Here is a 17121-nt window from a genome sequence, read left to right on the forward strand (position 1 = left end):
TGTGAGCTGCTCTCCAGGGGGAGCATTACCAGATTGATTGCATGGACTCAGCTCCTGCCTGTCCTTCCCAGGGTGGGGCAGTGCGGTGGCTCTGGGAATGCTGTCTGGATGGAGCCATGCCTCACTGAGTTTCAGAGGGTGCCCAGGGCAGGGTGTCACTGTGTCACTGCTCCTGTGCAGTGTGGGGATCTGGTGGAGACCCAGAAGGTTTTACCTATAGAACCACAGAATGTTTGGGCTGGGAAAGGACCTTAAAGATCATCTTGTTCTAAGCCCCCTCCATGGGCAGGGACACCTTCCACCAGACCAGATGCTCCAAGGCCTGTCCAGCCTGGCCTTGAATATGCCCAAGGATGGGGCATCCATGCTTCCCTGGGAAAACTGTGCCGAGCTTCACATCCAAAGCCCCTCCCTGCTCTCCTGTAGTCTCCATGCTGGGAAGGGCTCCAAGGTCTCTCTGGAGCCTTCTCTTCTCCAAGCTGAACACTCTCCCGGAATTTCCTCACAGAAGAGGTTCCGACCTCATGCCTTGGCACTCACTTTCATTTTTGCCAAAAGCCCGCTGTCCCCCGTGTCACCCTGCGCGGGGACCCGCGGCGGCGGCCGAGGACGGGAGGGGACCCCGGCGGTGCCACCCGCGGGACGGGGATGTCCCGGGCTTGGTGACCCGCGGGGGTGGCAGCAGCAGCGCACCAGTGGTGTAGTGGTATCATGCAAGATTCCCATTCTTGCGACCCGGGTTCGATTCCCGGCTGGTGCAGCGCAGGATTGCTCCCGCGTCTCTGAGTAGTGGTAGTTCCTTGTGAAGGTGCTGACACACACAGAGGCCTCCCAAGTTCTGGGAGAATTTTTTTTTTTTTTTTTTACCGGCGGGATGCTCGGCTCAGCGCACCCAGCGCTGTGCCCGCCCCGCCCGCAGCCCCATTTCTCCCCCGCAGGGATTTAGGAACCCTTCCCCTTCCTCCTTGTTGAGATCTCTGATGCCTCCTCTGCTCTCTCCTTCCTCCCCCCTCAACAGGAGCCCCCCATTTACACAGACACACACGCTGGAAGCCCCACAGGGAGCCAGGACTGAAACAGAGCTCTTCTGCACAAGGTGCAAATTTTGGGCTATTTCTGAATAATTCTCAATTAAGAAAAAAAATAAGCTTTCTGCAGATACCCACTCGTGGAGTGTGAGAGCAGTGCCCGATCCCTCCCCAGGCTTCCAAGACCTCCATGGTTCCTCAGCACGTGGGGATACACATGGAACTGGGGACCTCTGCCACCCCCTCCCTCCTCTTTGGGCTCCTTCCATCCTGCCCCGGGACACAGACTGTTCCCTGTGGAAAAAAGCAGGGAAAGGCTGCAGGGAGGGGGAGGCTGTCCCCCTTGAGACGGGGTCCCCCCGTGCTCAGCTGTCTCAGAAGCCTCCTGAGGCCCCAGTGGTGCGTGGTGGGACTTCACAGGACCGAGGAGGCTGAGCCAAAAATCAGGAGTGAGGCTCGATCCCATGATCAGTGTCCTGGACGCTGACCCCTTCAGTGTCAGCTCCCTGCAGCAGAGGGGTGACAAGCAGGGTCTGGTGTCCCTGCAGTTACCTGAACCAGAGGTCAGGCTCCCACTTGAGGTCTCATTAAAAAATCAGCATTTCCCCTACAAACTGTTCACATCCATATCAAACACACCCATCCATACAAACCATGCACATCCCTATAAAACTTTAATGTCCATGCAAGCCATACACATAATTATAAAACACGTTCATCTATTTAAAACATACAGGTGCATGCAAATCACACACATCCACGTAAAACACATATATGCATAGAAACAATACACAAAATTACAACATGTACACCATGTAAAACATATATTCATACAAACCATGTACATCCACACGAAACACACACATCTGTATAAAACATGTGCATCCATATAAACATTTAACCTCTGAGGAGCTTATAAAAAAGCAGCCAAACCCACAAATGTATTCCTGTTTCCCTGACAAGCCGGGAGCAGGGAGGGGGTTTGCTGAAGGTCGCGGGGATGCGGGGCAGTGTGGATCCCGATGCTGCGGGAGGGCGGAGGTGGGAGCGGCGCGGAGACCCGCGGGAAAGCGCCGATGTCATCCCGCAAAAAGGGCATTTGCCGTGTGTGACGACTCTGTAAAAAATGCCCAAACAGGATCAGAGGATTTCACGGGAAATCATTCGCGGGGTGAGGCAGTGGGAGGCACATTAAAGCTTTCAGCCCTTTCTGACAACAGTCCCGGAGCGGCTGCGCTTTGCTCGCCAGAGCCCCCAGCGACCCGCCGGGACTCGGGGCGAGCAGCGGCCCCGTTTGCCCTCTCCCCGCGGCCCCGTTAATGCTCAACCCGCCCGGCTGAGCCCCGGCAGAGCCGCGGGTGCGGGTGCGCTCCGGGACTGCGCGGGTGCGTTCAGGAATTGCGCGGGTGCGCTCCGGCACTGCGCTCCGGGACTGCGCGGGTGCGCACGGGGACTGCGCGGGTGCGCTCCGGGACTGCGCGGGTCTGTTCAGGGACTGCGCGGGTGCGTTCAGGGATTGCGCGGGTGCGCACGGGGACTGCGCGGGTGCGTTCAGGGATTGCGCGGGTGCGCACGGGACTGCGCTCCGGGACTGTTCAGGGACTGCGCGGGTGCGCTCCGGCTCCTGCGCTCCGCGGGTGCGCTCCGGCCCTCGGCGCTCTCTCGCGGGGTCCCCGCCGGTGCCGTCCCGGCTCCGAGGGTCCCGGCTCCTCCCGTCGGTGCGGGATGTCCCCGCGGGCTCTGGCGCTGGCGCTGGCGCTGGCGGGGCTGGTTCTGGCCCCGGGGCCGGCCCAGGAGGGGGAAGCCGCCGTCGGGGCCGCCCCTCCGGGACCCGCCGCTTTCCATCGCGCCGCCAAGGTGAGGAGCGCGGGGTGGGGGGACAGCCACGCTCCCGGACAGCCACGCTCCCGTGTGTGTGTGTGTGTGTCCCCCGAAGCCCAGCCCCGTGCTCGTGTCCCCGCAGGCGGCCTGGCGGCTGCCCGGGCGCTACGTGGTGATGCTGCGGGCGGGCAGCGGGGCCGAGCTGCGAGGCACGGCCCGGCGGCTGCAGGCCCGGGCGGCTCGGCGGGGACAGCCGGCACGGCTGCTGCACGTCTTCCACCTCCTGCCCGCCTTCCTGGTGAGGATGAGCAGCCACGTCCTGGACACGGTACGTGGAGCGGGGGACAGGGTCGTGGCAGGGACAGCGGCTGCGGTGGGCGCTGGTGGGAGTGGGAGCCCCTGCCCTGGGGGGAAACGGGAGCTTTGTGTCCCCCCCGCAGGCGCTGAAGCTGCCGCACGTGAAGTACATTGAGGAGGATGCCTACGTCTTTGCGCAGAGCATTCCCTGGAACCTGGGCAGGATCGTGCCGCCGCAGCCCAGCTCGGGAGCCTACAGCCCTCCCAGTAAGCGCTGGGGTGTGCGAGGGGGGCGACGCTTTGAGGAAGAGTCAGGTTCCCTCTCCTTAACTTGAGGGGAGGGAATGTTTCTCCGCCCCATGGTGCTGTGGGTCTGGAGCTGCATTTTTGGAGCAGCCCAGGTGGCCTGACGGTGATGATGGTTGCCTTCCTCCCCCGCTGCACCCCTGGCAGATAAAGGTGACCTGGCCGAGATTTACCTGCTGGACAGCAGCGTGCAGAGCAGCCACCGGGAGATCGAGGGCAGGGTGACCGTGACCGGCTTCGAGAGCATCCCCGAGGAGGATGGCACCCGCTTACACAGGCAGGTGAGTCCTGAGGTGCCACGTGCTGCATCCCGGCCAGAGCACACCCCTGCAGCCACCAAATCCTGGCCAGGCTTGCGAGGCTCTCCAGGACAAGGGAGACACTTGGCCCGGACCAAAATGCTGGGCAGGATGGGCAACAGGAGCTGTGGTCCTGGGGGATATTGGGACCCTCAGGGTGGTCTGTTTGGAGATATGGCTGAGTTTGGCAATTTCTGGGAAAGCGTTCAAGGGCAGCACGGGTAAGGGCAGCATGGGTAAGGGCAGCACGGGTAAGGGCAGCACGGGTAAGGGCAGCATGGGTAAGGGTAGCACGGGTGAGGGTGTGTGTCGGGTAAGAGAGAACCAAGGTGGGAGGGGGTGGGGGGCACGCTGTGGGATTGCAAACCTGCTTTGCTGCAACGGGCTGGGGCATGAAACTGCGGTGCCCGTGCCAGGCCAGCCAGTGTGACAGCCACGGGACGCACGTGGCCGGGGTGCTGAGCGGGCGCGACGCCGGCGTGGCGAGGGCCGCCAGCATCCGCAGCCTGCGGGTGCTGGGCTGCCAGGGGAAGGGCACCGTCAGCGGCACCCTCAAGGGTGAGTGACCCCCGCCCCGAGAGCAGCAGGGTCCCTCCCGGGGCTTCCCGCGATGGTGTTTTGTCGCTCGCAGCGCTGGATTTCGTCGGGAGGGCGCTGGAGGCTCGGCCCTTCGCCCCGCGGGTGGTGCTGCTGCCGCTGGCCGGGGCGCGGAGCCCCGCGCTGAACGCGGGCTGCCGGCGGCTGGCACGCACCGGAGCGGTCGTGGTGGCGGCTGCCGGCAACTACAAGGACGATGCCTGCCTCTACTCGCCGGCGTCCGAGCCGGAGGTGCGGCTGCGGGGAGCCCCCGAGGCTCAGCGAGGGCTGGGCTGGGCGCGCCATCCCTGCCGTGCTCCGCTCTCACCGCCAGGTCATCACGGTCGGTGCCAGCGACAGCCAGGACCAGCCTGCCTCCATCGGCACCCTGGGCACCAACTTTGGCCGCTGCGTGGACCTGTTCGCCCCGGGGGACGACATCGTCGGCGCCTCCAGCGACTGCAGCACGTGTTTCACCGCGCGGAGCGGGACGTCGCAGGCGGCCGCGCATGTGGCAGGCGAGCTGCGCTTTGAGGGGCAGGGGGGGCCGGCCCTCCGCTTGCTGGTGCTGGCACAGGGCTCCAGGCGTGCCTGAGCTGGGGTTTTTGTGTTCCCTGACTCCCCTGGTTTGTGTCACGCAGCCTGCGCAGCGCTGTGTGGGCGATGGGCTGCGGAGATGCCTCTGCCGCGTCTCTGGAGCCGCGCTGCCCGTGGCAGCGCTGCGTGGGTGGCTCTGTCCCCTCTGCTTGTCACTGCGGCCTCCGGGGCTCTTGCAGGCATCGCGGCCGTGCTGCTCAGCGCCGAGCCCCGGCTGAGCCCGGCCGAGCTCCGCCAGCGCCTCCTGCGCTTCTCCGCCAAGAGCGCCATGGACACGGCCTGGATCCCGCAGGAGCAGCGCCTCCAGACACCCAGCAGCGTGGCAGGGCTGCCCGCCCGGCTGGCGGCTGGTAAGGACCTTGCCAGGAAAAAAAGCGCCGGGGTGAAGGCACAGCAGGGAATGTCCCAAGGGCTGTGCCGGGAACGGCTGAGCCTGGCTGCATCCATGAGCGAGATGGAGCTTGGTCGGTGGGTGCTGGGTGGCACTGGGGGTGTCACTGAGGGTGGCACTGAGGGTGTGTGGGTGTCACTGAGGGTGGCACTGAGGCTGTCCCCCCCTGCCGCCCGGCCCCGTTGCAGAGGAGCCGCTGCTCTGCCGCTCGGTGTGGTCGGCGCGCTCGGGGCTCTCCCGGCTCGCCAGGGCCGTGGCTCGCTGTGCCGGCACCGAGGAGATGCTCAGCTGCTCCAGCTTCTCCCGCAGCGGCAGCCGGCTGGGAGAGCAGGTGGAGGTGAGCAGAGCGGGGCAGAGCTGCTGCCCCCGCAGGGTGCCCCCAGCCCCCCAGCCCCGGTGACGCTGTGCTGCCCCTCGCACAGGACCAGCACGGGCAGAAGCAGTGCGTGGCCCTCAATGCCCCCCAGGGCCAGGGGGTTTATGCCATCGCCAGGTGCTGCACGTGGCCCAGGGCTGAGTGCCGGATCCAGGCCAGCTCCCCCGGGACCCAGGGGGCCCAGTGCTCGCCAGGAGACCACGTGCTGACCGGTAACACCCAACACGGGGTCACACACCTCTGAGCCTGATGGACAGGGGTGTTTCTTCCACAAAAGCTCTGGGATGTGGGGGTAAAAGGTTGCTGGGGTGGCAGGGGAAGGGTGCATGTGCTGTATGCATGGAGGGGGGAAGGTTCAGGTTCATCCTTGGTGCCAATGTGTGCCCTGGGATGCTGCCATGGCTGCCCTGTGCCAGCATCCCCTCTGCCCCGGGCAGGGTGCAGTTTCCACTCCCCGTCCGTGGCGCTGGGTGTTGGTGGCAGGCCCGTGGAGGGGCTGGGGAGGGGGCCCAGCCGCTGTGCCAGCAGGACAGAGGGGATGGCCCACGCCTTGTGCTGCCCCAGTGCCAGCCTCGAGTGCCGGCTGAAGGAGCACGTGGCCCTGGAACACGAGGGGAAGGTAGGGATGGGCCACGCTCCTCTGCCGTGCTGTTGTCTCTGTCTCTGCTGTCCCTCTGCCACCCTGATGGCTTTTGGGTGTGGCTATCCCAATGCCAGCCTTCCCTGCTGTCCCCAGCTGCAGTGGGACACCCTGTGCAGCTGGGTGACAGAGTCACACACCCTGAGCCGTGGGGCAGCCCCTGGCCCTTTGCTGACCCGTGGATGGTGACCTCCCCTCCCCGCTAGGTGACAGTGTCCTGTGAGGATGGCTGGACGCTGACGGGCTGTAACTCCCTGTCCCAGAGCCCTGGCTCCACGGGAGCCTACGCCCAGGACAATTCCTGCGTGGCAGCCGCCGTTCCTGGCAGCAGCTCGGCCGTGGCCATTTGCTGCCGGAGCCGGCAGTAGGGACAGCCTGAGCTGGAGGGGTGGCTCCTGTGGCACAGCAGGGATGGAGCCCGTGCTGGACCAGCGTGTCCCTGGCTTGGTCCCTGGCTCGGTGCCTTTCCAGGGTTTCCAGAACAATCCATGCTGCTGATGACCAAACTCCCCTCGCACACAGCGGGGTCAGGATCCAGGGCCAGCATCCAGGGTGGCTCCTCAAGAGCTCTCCAAGCGCCCCCCAAGCAGCTGGAGCTCTGTCCCATCACTGGAGTCATCCCAGAATCCTTTCCCTGCCATGTCTTCCTACAAACACCTTGACAGAACAAGCCGTGCTGTTGTCACCCAACATAGCAAAAATCCACCACTTTTTAAAGAAAAATGTGTTGTGAGGATCACTTCTTCCTGTCCTGCTTAGTTGCTCATTAGTTGCCAGCTAATGCTGCTTAGCACTTGGAAAATCTTAGTTTAGCCATTTTTGGGCAGTTTTATAATTGCCTCAGCGTATTCCTAGGAGATTTCTTTACTTTTGAGTCAAGTGTAAGGGCTTTAGTTTAAACAGCCTGCTTGGTTAATTAGATTTTTATCTGCATTGCTACAGTCAGCTCCTGCTTCATTAGTGCTTTTTTTTGTTGTTGAGTCAAAGTTAATGATCTGCTGGTGTTATGTGTTAACAGTTTCAGACACATAGAACTGTAGGAGGCTGTAATTCCTAAAAAAAAAAAAAAGAAAAAGCTTTCATAGCACCTTCGTTTTCACATTTGTACCCTAAATATTTATTTGGAGTTTTATAAATGAGCATTTTATAAATGTCTTTTTAAAATAAAATTCATAGACCTGTGCTCTTGTGGTCCTTTGTCTGCCTTCATTGACATCTCCCTGGGGAACTGGTCTGGAAGAGGGAAGGGATCCATCCAGCAGGGAATTTGTGTTGTCAGTGAGCAGCCCCAGGCCCCCACGTGGGATCTGATCCCTGCCTGGGATCCAAGGTGCTCCTGGATGGCAACTGGCACCTTTGGAAGTTGGCACCCTTGCCCACAGCTGGGTTGTGCTCTGGGACTGTGTTGTCCCCACACACACGAGACCAGAAGTTTGTTTTAACAACAGTAGTGCATAGGAAAAGCTTCCAGTTATGGAAACAAACATCAGCCAGCTTTGGGAATGTGCCCTTGAACTTGGGTTGCTGCTGTTCCCTCACTTGGGAAGGGCTGGAGCCCCAGGAAGGAGACAAAGCTTGGCTCAGAGAGATGCCAACTGCAGGGAAAGGCTGAGAAGCACCAGCAGCCACCAAAGCTGGGTCTCACTTCTCTCTCAGTATTTAGCAGCCTCCTGGTGCTACAAGATACAATTTTTGTGGTGTTATCTGAGGATAGATGAAAAAAAACCCCAGAGTTTGATCCCACAAGCTCCAGGTTAAGCTGTCAGACTCGGCTGGGTTGGGTGTTTTTCCCAGCTCAAAAGCCCCCTGCAGCTCCGTTACTCCGGCTTTAATTGGCAAGGGAAGACAAACCCAGCACAAAACACCACTTTGAAAGGTTGAAACTAATTCTAACTTGTTAACTAAAGCTGGCAAAAGCCCAACCCTAATCTAAACATGTAATTACATAACATGGACATAATTACAGCCCATAATTTCATTCAGCTGGAACCTAAATTTTACACAAAGAGGCAGAAAAGAAAAAGGGATGTCAGCCTGAGAGCTCCTGGACAGCTCTGACACCGAGGGTGATTTTTCAGCAGGCTCTTTGGGCTGTCACCTCTCAAAACACACATTAGGAATTCAGCTCTGCTGCCTGCCCTGTGAGAGGGGAGGATCCAGCACAAGGTGTGAGCATGTTCCACGCCTGATAAGCCAGACAGAGCTTCCCCAGCTCAGCTCAAGCCTTCATAAGCCTGGTGGAAGGAAACAATATTAAAAGATTAGCCCTTGCTTTGTGCCTCGTAGGTGGGTAGGAGGAAAAGCCTCTGACAGTCAGGAGAGCAGGGCTGATCCCAGGGATGCTGATCCCAGGGACGCTGATCCCAGTCCTGGCAGCACTTTGCAATGCCCAGCCAATGCTCCCAGGACCACCAGGGGAGAGAGAGGCTGGAAAAGTCCAAGTCCTTGTCCTCAGAGCAGGGGGCAAAGGCAGAGCAGGGATGGCACCCAGACTGCAGCTCCTGGTTCCCAAATAAGTGAGTGATGGAACACCAGCTCCGTGTGCAGCCTCTGGCCCTTGCCCCTGTGGGAGGCAGGATGAATTCACACCCAGCTCACCCACAAATCTCGGATCTGACACACAAAATCCGCTCTAATCCACTGTGAGCCTGGCCAGGGTAAATCACTCTGCTGGGGTCAGGAGGAGCTGCACAGAGGTACGGATGTGACAGAGCCCCAGCTCGTGCTGTGGCATAAGGATGGACAGCAGGGCAGCTCCAGGGCCACCCAGCTGCTTCCCCTGACTCTGGAGAGGAGCCAGAACAGCAATCAGGGCACCCCTGAGGAGCTCAGCATCCACAGGGCTGGTTCAGGAGGTTCAGAATAAGAGGATCAACAAGACCAGAGTGTAGCAGCGTGTGCACAGTCTAAAGATTACACTAGTTTTCTGTGAAAGGAATAACTTTATTCCATTGACCAGGAATCCCAAGACTGTTCATCAAGACTGCCTATTTTTCCAGTGCCAAATGTCTATGCATTAATTGGACAGTATCTCCCTGAGCGCTCACAGGCAGGCTGTGGCTGCTCCTCACTGAACATTTTGTAAGCTGTATAAAAACATTTTCATCCAAAAAGATTGGCAGTAAAAATTACAACATATAAATGCATCACAATTTACACAAAAACTAGTTTGTTTTTTTTTTTCTTTTGTCGAACTCTATTTTCCAAAAAATAATCTTCAGCAGGTTCAAATGACAGCAGCTGGAAACAAAAATAAGTGACCAAATATCATCTTATTGCAAATTATAACCACTGACTTTGTACAAGCGTGAGCAGAACCGTGAAAAAGTTTGTATTGGTTTCAAGTATACAGCGGTGATGAGCCATCCTGATGCAATTCCCACCAATGCTTCCCTGGGCCTGGGCTATCGAGGATGTTGTTTCCATAGGAAATAACAGGAACCTGAAGTGACAAGTGGTGCCAACCCATGGGAACATGACCAGCTTTTCCCATCACCGCTGTGTACTGACTCCTTGGGAAGATTCATGGCCTGTTACCAAAGCATTTGGGGGTGGGGGAAGGAAGGAAGGAAGGGGGGTGCCCGTGAGAAATGATTAATTCCAAATTAATTTAAAGTGCGTCACATTTAAAACGTCCCAGCACATCATCAGAAACATTTACAAAATGCTAACTCTGCCCTGTGTCTGTGAAGATGTTTGGAAAAGGGAAAGTGAGAGATTCACTACGGTGCCCCCCTGCCATCCATCCTACCCCACAATAAGTTATAAAGCTGTACAGCTGACATCACATCCAAGGTTCCTTCCGACAGTGAAATGACTGGTTACTTTCAATATTAGTGCACAACAGTGAAAAGCTGGCTGCTGCTCTGTGTTTTGGCAGCAGCGTGTGAAAAGAAACAAAAAAAGGCACTTTTTGGCTGGTTGTGCCTTTAACTTGGCAAATTTGTCTATTCTGGAGGTACCCAGGCACTCCTTAAGATGTCCCCCGTTTCTGTGCATGTTTGTTTATATAATTTTTTTTAAAAGTAAGGCAGAATCCATAAATAAAGGCAAAAAGCAGTGCAGAAAATGTGACAAACACAAAATGTACAAAAGATGAAGTTAGTTGGCACAAAAGAAGCTTGAATCCAGAGCCAGAAATCACTGAACTGCACTTGACATAGAAAACAAAACTGTGCTCAAATCATCCGAACTGGTTTCCAGTTATTTGTGAGCAAATTAAAAGAGCTGTGATATTTTAAACATTGCCTGGTCAAGTGAAAATGCAAATAAAGCCAATTCTTTCTTTCCCTCTGTTAAAATTGCTCTAAAATCTGCACAACAGTGTTCCCAGCTCACTCAAGGAATTATTCATCATATACAACCAATACCAACTTTCTCAGTAATTTCAAAGCATAAGCAAGTGATTGCAGATCCATGACTGAGACTACATTTTATTCAATATGTCTCCAAAAGTTAAAAAAATTTAATGAGTAAAACTGCAACAGAATTCCTTCTTAAAGTGCTTTCTTCTTTTAAACAACTCATTAACTTTTTCTTTTTTTAATTCACCAACATCCTTGAATAATAAATGCTTGCATACCTAGAGAACAAAGCTTTTCTTTTACTGCCCTTCCCAGCTGTCTGAAGGGTTTTTGGAAGGGTACTGGGAAAGATGACTCATTCCAGAGCTCCTTTACCAAATCATTCAGTAAGGAATCACTCTTTGTACAGAGCAATCCTGCTGATCTTTCTCATCAAGAGCTTTACAAATTAGCAGGGAGACATATTAAATACAGAAGTCCTTATGTAAACCCATTCTTTAACTAATATTTTACAATGAAATGTAAGTCATCACACATCTTTACAGAAATTTGAATATTCCTATTCAATATTATCAGAAAGATTAAAAATTTGCCCTCCATACATAAGGGCAGTCTGTTTCTTTTTTTTTTCCTGTATAAAAACCAAAAGAAATTTTTTTTTGCAGCATCACAGAAAAGCAACAGTTTTACATTCACTCATTTAATGTTCACATAAAAATTCAACCACTAGCGTTTGTGTATTTGATAAAATCTTCTTGACAAACTTGGTTTCGGTGTTTTGGACTGTCACAAGCTACTGCAGGTGAAGATGCAGTTTTGTAGAGCATTTGTTGATCTGAAGCCTTCGTGACTAAAAATGCTTTTATCTTTCAGGGAAACAACCTCCTCCAGCATCTCCTCTGGTCCTGTGAAGCCACTGCTCCCCCAGACTCCCAATGGCATCAGCAACACGACTCCAGTTCCAGCAGGGACCAGGCATTGAATGTTTGAGCTGCTTCTCGTGTTCACAGGGATCTCCTCTAAGGGTCAACGTCATCAAGGTCACTTTTAGGCTCCCCAATCATCATAGGAGACTCTGAGCCCTTTCAAACACACAGGGAGAGAAGGACACAGTCACTTTTGTGAGATGCACAGCTGTTCACAGCATGGTCAGTGATGGTTCTGACCCCAGGGACAGCTGCCCCACAGAGGCACCACCAGGGGGTAAATCTGCCCTTATTTTACCTGCTGCAGGTGCCTCTCTCCATTCTCATTGGCAGGGCTGCTTTCTGACCCATTGCTGCTTCCAGACTGATCCTTCTCATTCAGCAGGGCCGTGGCATAGGCCAGAGTGTCCTGAGTTGCAAACAGTCCAAGAGAGTGTCAGGGGTCATGGTAATCCCTTAATTTCACAATTACTATTTTTTAGAATTATTGTTGTTTTATTATTCTTGTTTTAAAACAACAATAGCTGCTGTAGTGAGACAGCCAAGTCACCACAGGTAACTGTGAGCATTCACTAATATCATTCAAGGGTTAATTTTCTCCAGGAACAACTGAGCTTCTAAAGGCTTCAGCCTGAAGTGCACTGAAATATCACAGAATCATTAAGGTTGGAAAAGACCTTTTAAGATCATGAAGTCCAACTGCCAAACCAGCACCACCACCATGCTCACCACTAAACCATGGCCTCAGGCGCTGTATCCACATATTTTTTGAACACTTACAGGGATGGTGACTAAAGTTGCCAAACCCAAAGATGCTTCCAGGAAAAGAAGTAAGCAAGTTTAACATCCTCTGCCAGGACTGACACATACCTGTGCTGAAATTGTGCGCTGGAAGGTTTTTGCAGTGGATGTTTCATTGGACACGTTACTCTGAGGAGCCCAGTAATGTTCAGACATCTGCATAAAAAGCCAAGAAAGCCATACATTTGCCATTTGATTTTTACTTGTGTAAAGCCTCAGTGGTGGTGGGTGAACTAAGACTGGAACAAGCTTCCTGAATGCTCTGGCAGTGAGCTGGAGATCTGGGGCACAGACACTTTAAATGCAGCCACAAAGGTTACTGTCCCTCAGCTGCAAACCAGCAACCAACTCCTGCTGAGCTCCAAGCTTCCAAAGTGCCCTTGGATATTTATGAAAGATATGTTGGCCAAACTATGTTGAGTTTAGAGGGAAGAACAAACACTACACGTGTGGGAGGAAAAGCTCTATCAGTCGACAGCTGTGCTTTGTGCAAAGCTGTGATGATTCTGTAAGGAATCCAATCATTTAAACATTCTCCTGCATCAACACACAGGCAATGGAAAACTGCTTGTTTAAAAAAGCTGAAGCCTCCCAACACGAATACAGTGGCACTGAAAGCTTCCCACATAGCAAAGAATAATCACTGCAACCATTCACACTTGGTTTTATTCACTGTAAATGCATTTATGCCTGAAACACGTGGGGGGCTACTGAAGTTCTGGCATTGCATCAGATTAGCTGCATCCAAGTAGTCCTTGCAAAAAATGAAGTATTTTGTCTTTAGAGCCATCTCAGAGAGCCATGCAGAGGATGGAGATTATCCATCCATGATTATTGTTGTAAATGAGTGGCAATTTCCCTGTTACAGCCAAATTACCTTTTTCTGTAGCCACTGCACAGCCCAACTCCAGTGGTGTGAATTCTCCTTGAAGTAATCTTTTGCAGTAGGGCACCTTGGGAATTGAAATTATATTCATTAGTCAGGAACAATGCATTTTGGACAACACAAAAAAATACAAAGACTCCTCTCTCATTGCACTGCTGCCCTCTGTGTGCACTGTTATCACTGCAAACTGACTTAAACTCTACAGCCCTGTTGATAATTGAATTGGCAAGAGCAGTAATTTTAGTAAAATTCACTCAAAGCAGTCTACCCCACAGGTTCACATATTTCAGAATTATGCTTTATTGGGACATATGCCAAGTTCTAACCAAAGAGAATTTAGGGCTCATAATATTGCAAAACTCTGGAATAGCTTCCCTATGTTTATTTGGTGTTAATGTCAGACTCCAGCTGTGCAGAATGGCTTTTTTCTTTATAAACAGCAATTAGCATTTGTTACCTGAGAAATCCCTTCAGGTAACAATCAGTAAAGATTTCACTTAATGTACTACCAAGACCTTGCACTAGTAACAAAGGCTAAAACTGATTAAAATAAGGAGTAGCAGGTTTTACAATAGTCACAGGGACCCAAGGCAGGGATGAGTTAAACCCTGAAACCTTTACTCACTTCTGAGCCAGAGTAACCAGGAACTTGACACACTGGTAGCAACGGCTGCTGTCCACGTGGTTGCTGTGGTGCATCAAGGCTGTGGGGAGAAACACGTGGATTAGAAACCACAACCCACATTTCCATGTACCAGCCAGTCTGGAAACAAAGACAAAGCTAAAATTTTAAGTTAGGGAATAGGTTTTGTTTCTACAGATGTTAGCATGAGTTTTTGTGTTAAACACACTGCTGTCAGTGCTGGTAGTGTTGAGCACTTCCACAACTCTACTGGATTAAAAATAGAACTGCTGCATTTTCACTTTGATCTTTCAAACGCAGTACCTGAATTTTAAACAGCCCTAATGCAGTTATTCTTCCCCTATAATCCATTCTATGTTAGATAATCACTATGGTTACATTTGTCTGAAGGAAAAAAAAATTGTCTGAAACCCCATAAATGAACCAGATCACCAGCTTCCACCTGGATCAAAGTTTGCAAAGCCAGAGGAATGTTTAAAGCTTCTCCACATAAACAAGCATAGCTGAATTTAACAGCCATGAAACTGTTCCACGGGAGACTCGGGCAAAACCCCAGGCCATTCCTACCAGGAAGTTTTCTCTACCATGAATTCCCACCTCTTTAACAAAATTCTTTGACTGAGGAGAAGCACAAAGATTTCCACGGAGCTGCCCCAATCAGATTTGCTACTCAAATTTGCTCTGTCCACAGCAGTCAGCAAAGAACACTGTAGTGAAAGCTCTAAAGCTGGCAGAAATTGTTTGGGAACTGCAAATTGCCAGTTTTAATACTGTTGAGGCAGAACAAATGATAAAAATTACACCACCGCTGTACTACAAATTATGCACAAACATCCTATTAAGAAGCACCAAAACCTATTATGTGCTGATTTCCCTTTCCTGGATTAAAACCAGTCAGTGTGAGGGATGCTGTTCAATGCTGTTGTGAGGAAACTTCAAGGTAAAACTACAACTTTCACTCCCAAACCTCAGGGCAGTTCTCAAAGCCTTCAACATAAAAATGCAATTGAACACTTGCACTTCTCCTCTGCAGAGGAAAAAAGGTCATGTATTGCCCAAGTTACAGCACAGAATTGGTCCAACTGGGACCAATTTATCCAGAAATTAAAATAATCACTTAGCTATTCTCTTACACTGCTGCATACTTCCTTCTCTGCCATCAGCCCCACATGGAAACTACTAAACAGAGGAGCACCGATGAGAGAAAAGAACAAAGCTAAATACTCCTTCCCAATAAATCAGAATCCAAAATAACTGAAGGTGAAAGCCACAATCTGAAGCATCTCCTCACCCAAACAGCCATGAAAGAGCTGCTCAAGGTGCATTACCCATCAGAGGGGCTCTCTGTGTAACCCCACATTTCATTTACACACCAAAGCTGCTGCTCCTGGCGCACATGAAATAACTTATTTCTTTATGTAAGTTATATCTTATTACTTCTGGGTTTTTCTTTTTTTCTGTTGCTTTTGAATGCTTCAGTAACTTGACTTCAGTAAAGTTTTCTATCTAATGGAGAGACAACACTTTGTATGAGCAGCAACAGGTGGGAGCCACTTGTCCCAGTGAGGGGCTCTACTGCAGTCAGCAGGGCTGAACCAGTTTCTTGTTATGGTAATTAGGATGCTGACAAAACAAAAAGACTGGCAGCTTCTTGAAATATGGAGGAAATAAAAATTAATGTTAAGGTTACAGGATTCAAACAGTTCCTCTGTTATGGTAATCAGAGGTGCTTTTCTCCCCCCACATTACACATACATTCTGATCTCCCCTAATTTAAATGAGTTAGCATTCTTTCCCAGTTCAATTCCTTTCTAGTTTGCTGTCACTATAACATTCCAGTGCTTATTTTGGATTTTCTTAGAGCATTTTTGGAGTGACAGTGGCTAAATCAAATGTGTCAAGTTTTTCTTCCCTGAGAAGTAGAACAGTTTAGGAGGATTAGGAACCAGGAGATGGAGTGAACCACCACCACCACCACGAGGGTCAGTAGGAGACAGGAGTGTTCACCCACTGGCTTACTTGCCTATTAATCCATTTTCAGTTTCAAAGGCAAATTTGATGCGCTCTACTTGTAATGGGTCTTCAATAACCTGCCAGGAAAGAAAAACATCAACTTAGGTGAGTTGTGTGTGATGCTGTATCTATTCTATGGAATGGTTTTACCCACCCCCACAGGCAAAACAAGTAAGACTGAAGTTTCATGTGTCACTGGATTATGAAGACAGAAATTTAGGAAGTAATAAAACTTCCAACTGAAGGAGTAAAATATGTGTGGATGTTGGAATTACCAGTGCAGTGCCAACCCTTTTTGTTACACATCAACACAAAATCTATCCTGTACAAGTTTTACCCTTCACATACCAGGATCTCATGGAGTAACTGGAATATGTTTTTCAGTTCATGAGGCGGAGCAGTTTCCAGTTGAGTCTGTGTGTAAGAAAAAGTTACTTAGATAGCCAAATAAGCTGGTTAAGCAAAGAATTTCAAGACAGCTTTACAGATTTTTGAAAATTTATTAATTTCAACAGTAAAGGCCTAAGAAAATCTAAACCTCAACAGCCCCTCCAAATCCAACAAACTGCACTGATTGTTCTGGGGTGCTGTTACAATGCACAAGACACAGGATGACCAAACCCTGGCAGAAACACTTATGGGACAGGCTTGTCCTGGCTTTGTGTGTACCTTGATGAAGTGCAGCACAGTGAAGGAGAAGTGCTCGTTGCAGAAGCAGCAGTACACCACCATCTCCATGAGCACCGACAGCGACCCCGTCAGCTCCCGCAGCGCGTGCATCACCTGTGGGCACAGCACACCCTTCACACACAGCTGCCTTCAGAAAATACATCTCTAACACAGTGTTTGTCCTCCCCAGGAAGGATGCAGCTCTTTTCCCCAGTGCCTGCATGGCCCAGGAGGCTGAACCCCTGCTCGCACAGCACTTCTTCAGCTCCTGATGCTCGCCTCCCAAGGGTCAAGCATCATCCATTAAGTTAGATCCACTCAAAGTAGCACCTGAATTTGACATGGTAAAAAACTGCACAGGCCCTGCCAAAATGTGCATAAAACCAGGCCCCAAAACATAGGGATACACTCGAATATGAACAGGACAAGAAACTAAAGGTGCTTTCTTGTTTAGGCCCAAAATAGCCACTGGTGTTGGATATTCAGTGTTTTTCATGAAAGGATTTGTCAAAGGAATACATCAGGTAAGTTTTTAGGTTCAAGCAGGG

At 51.8% G+C, this 17121-nt stretch overlaps 2 protein-coding genes and 1 non-coding gene across 11 annotated transcripts in view; 2 read left to right on the forward strand and 1 right to left on the reverse strand.

The window, feature by feature from the left end:
* Positions 1–689: 689 nt before the first annotated feature.
* Positions 690–760, forward strand: TRNAG-CCC (transfer RNA glycine (anticodon CCC)). Its single transcript has one exon. It is a non-coding gene; the product is annotated as a tRNA-Gly (tRNA).
* A 1037-nt stretch (positions 761–1797) lies between these two features.
* PCSK9 (proprotein convertase subtilisin/kexin type 9) lies at positions 1798–7513 on the forward strand. Of its 4 annotated transcripts, XM_064428960.1 has the most exons (12): positions 2557–2885; positions 2992–3177; positions 3290–3413; positions 3600–3733; positions 4168–4309; positions 4383–4579; positions 4662–4845; positions 5104–5274; positions 5504–5652; positions 5738–5903; positions 6129–6310; positions 6538–7513. In XM_064428960.1, the coding sequence occupies exons 1-12, from the start codon at positions 2754–2756 to the stop codon at positions 6697–6699; spliced, it is 1929 nt and encodes a 642-aa protein (XP_064285030.1). In that variant the 5' UTR covers positions 2557–2753; the 3' UTR covers positions 6700–7513. The 4 variants fall into 4 exon arrangements, with proteins under 4 accessions (XP_064285031.1, XP_064285030.1, XP_064285029.1 ...); XM_064428961.1 differs by lacking the exon at positions 2557–2885 and adding an exon at positions 1798–2199 and having other exon boundaries at positions 6129–6672; XM_064428959.1 differs by having other exon boundaries at positions 6129–6672.
* Positions 7514–9483: 1970 nt separating this feature from the next.
* The window catches only part of USP24 (ubiquitin specific peptidase 24), a 61398-nt gene continuing 53760 nt past the window's right edge, over positions 9484–17121 (reverse strand). For all 6 annotated transcript variants that reach the window (XR_010366585.1, XR_010366584.1, XM_064428965.1 and 3 more), the window contains exons 60-67: positions 16574–16687; positions 16253–16318; positions 15915–15981; positions 13874–13952; positions 13240–13315; positions 12432–12518; positions 11860–11970; positions 9484–11717 (exon numbers count right to left, since the gene is read on the reverse strand). Coding sequence is in view for 4 of the 6 variants with exons in the window: in XM_064428965.1 (XP_064285035.1) it covers positions 11655–11717; positions 11860–11970; positions 12432–12518; positions 13240–13315; positions 13874–13952; positions 15915–15981; positions 16253–16318; positions 16574–16687 (663 nt within the window). In the remaining 2 variants the exon portion in view is untranslated. The remainder of the gene's footprint in view (positions 11718–11859; positions 11971–12431; positions 12519–13239; positions 13316–13873; positions 13953–15914; positions 15982–16252; positions 16319–16573; positions 16688–17121) is intronic.

This window comes from Passer domesticus, chromosome 7, assembly GCF_036417665.1.
Source record: "Passer domesticus isolate bPasDom1 chromosome 7, bPasDom1.hap1, whole genome shotgun sequence".
Taxonomy (NCBI): Eukaryota; Metazoa; Chordata; class Aves; order Passeriformes; family Passeridae; genus Passer; species Passer domesticus.

Coding starts and splice junctions, on each gene's coding strand:
- PCSK9 (XM_064428959.1), top strand. CDS start 2,754: ATGTCCCCGCGGGCTCTGGCGCTGGCGCTGGCGCTGGCGGGGCTGGTT. Junction 2,886..2,991: donor CTTTCCATCGCGCCGCCAAG/GTGAGGAGCGCG, acceptor GTGTCCCCGCAG/GCGGCCTGGCGGCTGCCCGG. Junction 4,580..4,661: donor CGCCGGCGTCCGAGCCGGAG/GTGCGGCTGCGG, acceptor TCTCACCGCCAG/GTCATCACGGTCGGTGCCAG.